An 8553-nucleotide genomic window follows, 5' to 3' on the forward strand; every position below is an offset into this window, starting at 1 on the left:
TCATGCTGTACCAGTGAACAATCTCATTTGGAGAACTTTGTTTTTAAGCAGCTCTTTGAAATGTCATAAAATGGTTTCCAAGTTCATACGCGAAGGTACCTGCCATGGTTGACATTACCGTGACTATGCAAGTCAATTGGTATTTGGTGGATTTAGGCAGTTGACTTCAGCCAGCAAGTTACATGCCTGCGTGAAGCCTGAGTGGTAGATCGCATGACTCCAAAGCCCAAGATCCTCGCATTTACAGAAGCTATAGCGCGCGAATATGTGCACCTCCGTGACCAAGAAAAAGTCTCACGTCCTGCGCTCTTTGTTCTGCAGCGTTTAAGACCCTTGTGTCTTTCCAGGGGCTGCTGCCTTCGCGTGACTGACCAAGCAGATTTAGGATTGTCCCGAAGACCAAGCCCACCCCTCCGTGCGGGAGCTCCGCTTTCTCACGCGAACTGCAGGAGCAGGAACGTAGCGCTGAGGGGCACGGGCGGGCGGCGGGTGGGCGAAAGCCCAGCGACTGGCATTATCCATCATATTGACCATGGCAATAATACGGTGTGTAGGCCTATCTCGGGGGGAAAAAAGCGATTAAGAGCGTCTCTCAATATTATTATAGTGTTCATATGCCTCAAGCAGTTGTAAATTAGTCTATTGTTTTTCACAATTTCAATTACACGTTGGCGTCTTTTATCTTGGCTTTGGAGTGACACTTCACTTTCCTCAAAGTCTGCACATTTTGGGTTGCCTACTAGTTGTAATCCAGGATTCCAGGAATGATCATCCAAATGTTTAACTATTTAGGAAACTAACGGCGACGCTGTCTAATAGCCACACATTCGTACACTGAAATGTGCACTTAAATGTCTTGAGATATCTTCAAGTTGAATTATGCTAACTATTTAAATTCAGCAATAAAGTTAACTCATTGTGAATAATACAGTCCTACAGTTAACCCCGAACCGAATGTTTAACACAGTAGGTCTTGGAAGTTGAACTACAGGCATACCGCAAGACAAAATATAGAGGCATATTGTCAAGTAGACAAAAGACAATTAATATAAAGCCATTTACCTGTTGAAAATTATGAAATAGAAAACAACTAAAATAAAACAACAAAGAGATCAGTGAATGCTTAAAATATAGCCTAATTAACCATAATTGTCTTCAATAAAAACTTAATTAAAACATCCTTGCCTTTTCTATGGCGTATGCCTACAAGCCAATGGTAAACCATTTCAGCGTGTTTATTTGTATGTGGACAGGTCATTGTGGCCCCAATGATAGAGATATGCGTGCATAAAAACGCATGTCTGCGCGTAAATCCTGCACTGATAGGAGATTTGGTTAAATGTCTAATTACGCACGTGGATATTAAGTTAGGATTTAGTCGAGTGAGATTTTTCAGCAACAAGTTTTGAAGATCAATCAAAGCATATTGGCTAACAGCCAGCCTAATATGATGCTGGTTAACAGGAAAGTCGTATATGCATCCAACATACGTTGTTGAAATTAGATAATTTAATTCTGAAGAACAGATTGTGTGCATGTTGTCCATAACCATAAAGCGTTCTATATCAATGGTGCTTATATGCAATCTATATAGGTCCTTTTCAGTCGATAGGCTCATTACCGCTGAGAATGTTTCAGTCCATGGTCCAACTATGTTAGAAATCCCTCGTATTGCTGTGCAGAGTCGATATATATTCACTGTCAGTGGGCTATCTGGAATAGGATGTACATTTCCTAAAAGAAGAGAGACTGTAAGGGTAATGAACTCATTCACCCTTTCACCCCTGCAGTGCTGACAGAATACTCCCCCACCCCCACACCCCAGCATCCTTAACCAAGGGCTGGGGGAGGCGAGGGCTTGGCCAAAACGCTCTCACGCAACTTGGCCAATCTTTAACTCGAGTGCTAACAGGTACACGCACGCGATGGCATTTGCCAGTTTTTATCACGACTTGTTTCAAAACAGACTCCGTTCAGAATGGTGTGTTGTAGATGCTGAGGTCTAGAAGACTCTATTCTAGGTCTTAATACATATAACTTACCTTTGAGTAAGTTCCAATTGGGATATTGATCAAACAGGGATCCGAAGTGAAACACTTTGGATAGCTTACACAAGCAGACAAGACAATATAGTCTCTTATCACAATCGAATGTTTTATCCTCCATGACATACTTGATAGGTAGACTACATTTGTTTCCTATAAGTTAATAAGACACACACGTCTTCCCATTGTCCTTATATGCACCACCGTTATACTGTTGACAGGTTGAGTGAGATTTAACAAACTGTCAAAGATGAGTCTCTTGATTAAAAGTACTTCGGGGCTGTAAGTTCTCCCGCTTGGGATAGGCTACACCTTTGCACGCTATCGAAATCTGTTGCAATGAGTAGGCCTAAAGGAAAGATTGCCAAAGGGTTTATGACTTAATAACTAATGCGTAACAATGTCCTGTTAATTAATTTATGTAACAAGTATTTAAAAAGGGAAATGTTGATGTTTGCTAATAATAACATGTAAAAAGGAATACCACTGGAAACAGATTAGACACTGATAGTAAATTTACTTTTGAAAATATTGTGGGCCCAAAGTGATTAAGCTTGTGTCCTTAAATTAGTTGTGGAAGAGTTCATGTTCAATAGATCATTGAGAATAAATATTTGGATCAGGCCCAAAGTACTGTCATCCTTATACAATGTGCTTTATATAATTGTTTTCATTCATATGTTCCATATACTTTTAAGATAAATAGTTCATAACATGTTGATAAGGAGTGGATGAATTGCCTTTTTTTCAATATGGCTTATTAGCCTACTGCCTACCATAGCCTGCAATATTAGGCCCAATACCATAACATTAATGAAAAAAAAAAAATCCCTGTCTTAGGTCAGTTAGGATCACACTTTATTTTAAGAATGTGAAATGTCAGAATAATAGTAGAGAGAATGATTTATTTCAGCTTTTATTTCTTTCATCACATTCCCAGTGGGTCAGAATTTTACATAAACTCAATTAGTATTTGGTAGCATTGCTTTTAAATTGTTTAACTTCTGTCAAACGTTTCGGGTAGCCTTCCACAAGCTTCCCACAATAAGTTTGGTGAATTTTGGCCCATTCCTCCTGACAGAGCTAGTGCAACTGAGTCAGGTTTGTAGGCCTCCTTGCTCGCACATGCCTTTTCAGTTCTGCACACAAATTTTCTATGGGATTGAGGTCAGGGCTTTGTGATGGCCACTCCAATACCTTGACTTTGTTGTCCTTAAGCCATTTTGCCAAAACTTTGGAAGTATGCTTGGGGTCATTGTCCATTTGGAAGACCCATTTGTGAACAAGCTTTAACTTCCTGACTGATGTCTTGAGATGTTGCTTCAATATATCCACATAATGTTCTTTCCTCATGATGCCATCTATTTTGTGAAGTGCACCAGTCCCTCCTGCAGCAAAGCACCCCCACAACATGATGCTGCCACAACCGTGATTCACGTTTAGGATGGTGTTCTTCAGCTTGCAAGCCTCCTCCTTTATCCTCCAAACATAACGATGGTCATTATGGCCAAACAGTTCTATTTTTGTTTCATCAGACCAGAGGACATTTCTCCAAAAAGTATGATCTTTGTCCCCATGTGCAGTTGCAAACCGTAGTCTGGCTTTTTTATGCGGTTTTGGAGCAGTGGCTTCTTCCTTGCTGAGCGGCCTTTCAGGTTATGTCGATATAGGACTCGTTTTACTGTGGAAATAGATACTTTTGTACCTGTTTCCTCCAGCATCTTCACAAGGTCCTTTGCTGTTGTTCTGGGATTGATTTGCACTTTTCGCACCAAAGTACGTTCATCTCTAGGAGACAGAATGCGTCTCCTTCCTGAGCGGTATGACGGCTGCGTGGTCCCATGGTGTTTATACTTCCGCACTATTGTTTGTAAAGATGAACATAGTACCTTCCGGCATTTGGAAATTGCTTCCAAGGATGAGCCAGACTTGTGGAGGTCTCCAATTTCTTTTCTGAGGTCTTGGGCTGATTTCTTTTGATTTTCCCATGATGTCAAGCAAAGAGGCACTGAGTTTGAAGGTAGACCTTGAAATACATCCACAGGTACACCTCCAATTGACTCAAATTATGTCAATTAGCCTATCAGAAGCTTCTAAAACCATGACATAATTTTCTGGAATTGTCCAAGCTGTTTAAAAGCACAGTCAATTTAGTGTATGTAACCTTCTGACCCACTGGAATTGTGATACAGTGAATTATAAATGAAATAATCTGTTTGTAAACAATTTTTGGAAAAATTACTTGTGTCATGCACAAAGTAGATCCGACTTGCCAAAACTATAGTTTGTTAACAAGAAATTTGTGGAGAGGTTAAAAAACGAGTTAACCAACCTAAGTGTATGTAAACTTCCGACTTCAACTGTATATATATATATATACACTACTCATTGATGTTTCCGCTTGCTATTTTATTACACCTCTCCTTCAGACAGCCGCTGCTGCTGGCAAGCCAAGAGAGGGAGATAGGTTACGTCACTCAGACATCAGCCAATGGAGCTGAGAAGCGCTCTATAAAAGAAGTTCCCATTCTTACTTTTAAGTACAGAGAAACGGGGTTCTCTTATAGCAAGAGAAAAAGCGTTCTATAAATATAACCTCACCTGCAAACTTCTTCGATCTTCCTGCAAGACGGCTCATTTGGCTCATAACGGAAGGTAATAAAAATGACAAATTTTGCATGTAATATATTTACATTTAACTTAAGAACAAGTAAACGTATGTTGGAATAGCAGGTGTCTTTTTGTTGTGAATGAAGTGTCGAAATAACATTTATTAACTAGTTTGCACATAATATTAGTACTGTTTTTTAAAGTTTATTTTTTACAATATAACAAGCTACAAAATGCATTTTATGCTGTTATCTTGTACCATTTATTCTTGAGTCTTCTTTTTAGTATAATCTATTCGAAAAAATCTACGTACGTGTAGGCAATGTAACAGTTAAGGGCTTTAATTTTTTTTTATACTATACAGCCTTTTATGTAGCCTATGTTTAATGGTACAAGACTGGTAGAGTAGGGTGGCTTGCAAAAGCGTTAAAAGTGTGAGTGCAACATGCGTAAAGTACATGTGCCTGTATGCGTAAAGCATGCAGTCAGTATGGGATCACTCGTGCGTAATTACCCCAATGCAATTTTTGAACAATGTTTTCGAGCAATGTTTATTACTCAGGTGGAGTATATTTCTCGCTCACTATTAATCACTAAAACAAGTACCTCTCCTTACAGATTGTGCAGAAGCCACTAAAAAAAACATATAAAAATGGTTCTCATGATACTACCCATTATCGGCTCTGTCTCTGTGTCTGAGGGGCTGGTTGCCATAGTATCACTATGCCTGGTGTACATGCTCATGAAGTACAAGCACACAGAGATCCCAGAGGGACTAAAACGGCTCCCAGGACCAAAGCCCCTGCCCATCATCGGGAATGTGCTGGAGGTGCACAACAACCCTCACCTCAGCCTGACTGCCATGAGCGAGCGCTACGGCTCAGTCTTCCAGATCCAAATAGGGATGCGGCCTGTGGTTGTTCTGAGTGGCAGCGAGACAGTCCGCCAGGCTCTTATCAAGCAAGGAGAAGACTTCGCCGGGAGGCCCGATCTATACAGCTTCAAGTTCATCAACGACGGCAAGAGCTTGGCCTTCAGCACCGACAAGGCTGGGGTGTGGCGCGCCCGCCGCAAGCTAGCTATGAGCGCCCTCCGTTCTTTCGCCACCCTGGAGGGATCGACCCCAGAGTACTCCTGTGCCCTGGAGGAGCACGTCTGCAAGGAGGGAGAGTACTTGGTAAAACAGCTGACCTCCGTCATGGATGTCAGTGGCAGCTTTGACCCCTTCCGCCATATTGTCGTATCGGTGGCCAACGTCATCTGTGGAATGTGCTTCGGCCGGCGCTACAGCCATGATGACGAGGAGCTGTTGGGCTTGGTGAACTTGAGTGATGAGTTTGGACAGGTAGTGGGCAGCGGCAACCCTGCAGACTTCATTCCCATCCTTCGTTACCTGCCCAACCGCACCATGAAAAGGTTTATGGATATCAATGACCGTTTCAACACCTTTGTGCAGAAGATTGTCAGTGAGCACTATGAAAGCTATGACAAGGTAAATAATACATTGCATCATGTTTCAAAGATGTTACATGTTTCATTCCATGTTTGGTCTATTGCTGTTTGTTGTCTGTGATACTGATTGTACATTGTTCTGTTTTCAGGACAACATCCGTGACATCACTGACTCCCTCATTGACCACTGTGAGGACAGGAAACTAGATGAGAACGCCAACATCCAGGTTTCTGATGAGAAGATTGTGGGCATTGTCAATGATCTGTTTGGGGCAGGTGAGTTGAGTAAAAATAACGCAACAGTTATGCTGAGTAACTCCATATCATTGAAAACATTTTACATTTGTAAGATGTTTTAATTATGCAATGCGGCTTCTGTCTCCCTCTCAAGGTTTTGACACCATCAGCACAGCTCTGTCATGGGCTGTTGTGTACCTTGTGGCTTACCCAGAGATCCAGGAAAGACTGTATCAGGAACTGAGTAAGTTGAACCTTGCTGGTTTTAAACGATAGTTCTGTTCCCTAAATTAAATTAGTCATCCACAGAGAGATCCTATAAATCAGTTCTATATGTAATTCTATGGAGTCATGATTACTGACCTGTCACTACCCATCCCATTCTGTTTTGATATCCAATGTTCTCTATTGTCCTTCCAACAGCGGAAAAGGTGGGAATGAATCGCACTCCCCGTCTCTCAGACAAAACCAACTTACCTCTGCTGGAAGCCTTCATCCTGGAGATCTTCCGGCACTCTTCCTTCCTGCCGTTCACCATCCCACACTGGTGAGTTGCACTTGCACCTGCTCAAAACACAAATTTACAATATCAGCCAAACAGACATTTACAATATCAGTTACACATTATAGACACATATGGCATGGTCTGACTGGTATTGTCAATATTTTTTTTAGCACGATCAAGGATACATCCCTCAATGGCTACTTCATTCCCAAGGACACCTGTGTCTTTATCAACCAGTGGCAGGTCAACCATGACCCGTGAGTAGTATTTTTAAACTAAAACTTCTCAACCCTATTACTATGCAACAACAGTGTTGTTACTGTAGTAATTACAGTGTTACTACACAGGTATAACACAAACCTAATGTAAATTGTTACCTCTGTGCTCTTCAGGGAGCTGTGGAAGGAGCCTTCTTTATTCAACCCTGACCGTTTCCTGAGTGCTGATGGCACAGAACTCAACAAGCTGGAGGGGGAGAAGGTGCTCGTATTTGGCATGGGCAAGCGCCGCTGCATTGGTGAGGCCATCGGTCGCAACGAGGTCTACCTCTTCTTGGCTATCCTGCTCCAAAGGCTGCGCTTCCAGGAGAAACCTGGGCACCCACTGGACATGACCCCAGAGTACGGCCTCACCATGAAGCACAAGCGCTGTCAGCTGAAGGCTAGCCTGCGGCCATGGGGGCAGGAGGAGTGAGGGCTATGGTCACATTTATGATTCTCAACATCACAATAACTGATTTATAGTTAGCCCTACATACTTGATGGCATGAGATGAGTTCAGATTTAAAAGCCAGAGGGTACATTTTCTCTCCAGGAAAGTCCGGGCTTGACACCTCTCTTGATTCATAGGAGAATTAACAGTGAGGGAAAACTGAGTCAAATTGTAGACAATTTGTAATTATAAATTATAATTATAATCTGAAATGGTATGTAGGGGGATTCCAAACAAGTGTTGTATTGGATAAAGGACCTTCACAAACTCATAGTTGATTAGTTTCTATGACCAGCATACCACAGGGCCTACTAGAGTTTGTCAGGTGTTGCTTCAGGAGATATCAGGAGAGACTATAGCTGTTTAGCTGCCTTTTTGTCTACGTCATCGTGTTTTACTGCTCCTCTTGCCTTGATCACAGCTCATATACTGTATCAGATCGCTTTAAAGAGGATCAATCTATAAAACATACACATAAACCCATGGTGGGGTTTTAAAGGGCATTGTTTTTTAGTTCCATGTTTGGGTATAATTTTTTGCTACAGAATTTTGAGGCAAAAATGTTACAATCTACATGATAAAGTGCCTGTTCTTGTACTTTTGAGTTATTGTTCAGGTGGTCACAGACAGAGTTGAATGGATGTATCCTCCCAATTCTAAGCTAGATATTTTTATTCCACTGAATAAATCTGTGAAATGTGGACATTTGTATCCCACCAACATGTGATTGATTGTTTGTGTACATTTTTAAGCCTAGATGTATTTTGGAAAGTCATTTTTTGAAATGTGCCTAAAATGTGTATATATTGTGGTGGCTTTGTATGACTATCAGGATACCAAAATACGTATGTATTACTGACTGTGTTATAAATGTCAACATTTTATAATGTAACGAAGGACTCTTGTAAACTAAAACCCCAACTGTATACACGATGCATTGTGTTGTTGGTAGCTATCTAGGTAGCTACTGAAATAAAAGCTGAAAATCAATGA

The 8553-nt window shown here is 41.3% G+C and overlaps 1 protein-coding gene across 1 annotated transcript; it reads left to right on the forward strand.

Annotated features, from left to right (window-relative positions):
• Positions 1-4576: 4576 nt before the first annotated feature.
• Positions 4577-8550, forward strand: LOC129854432 (cytochrome P450 1A1). The gene is made up of 7 exons (XM_055921477.1): positions 4577-4700; positions 5274-6147; positions 6257-6383; positions 6499-6588; positions 6768-6891; positions 7020-7106; positions 7242-8550. Exons 2-7 carry the CDS (start codon positions 5308-5310, stop codon positions 7540-7542), a joined length of 1569 nt encoding a protein of 522 aa, XP_055777452.1. The 5' UTR covers positions 4577-4700; positions 5274-5307; the 3' UTR covers positions 7543-8550.
• Positions 8551-8553: the final 3 nt, after the last annotated feature.

This window comes from Salvelinus fontinalis, chromosome 4 (assembly GCF_029448725.1).
Source record: "Salvelinus fontinalis isolate EN_2023a chromosome 4, ASM2944872v1, whole genome shotgun sequence".
NCBI lineage: Eukaryota > Metazoa > Chordata > Actinopteri > Salmoniformes > Salmonidae > Salvelinus > Salvelinus fontinalis.

Bases quoted from the DNA above. Each gene is read 5' to 3' on its own strand.
- LOC129854432 (XM_055921477.1), top strand. From the start codon at position 5,308: ATGGTTCTCATGATACTACCCATTATCGGCTCTGTCTCTGTGTCTGAG. The intron at 6,892-7,019 runs GTGAGTTGCACT...TATTTTTTTTAG, and splicing joins CCGTTCACCATCCCACACTG to CACGATCAAGGATACATCCC. The intron at 7,107-7,241 runs GTGAGTAGTATT...TGTGCTCTTCAG, and splicing joins TGGCAGGTCAACCATGACCC to GGAGCTGTGGAAGGAGCCTT.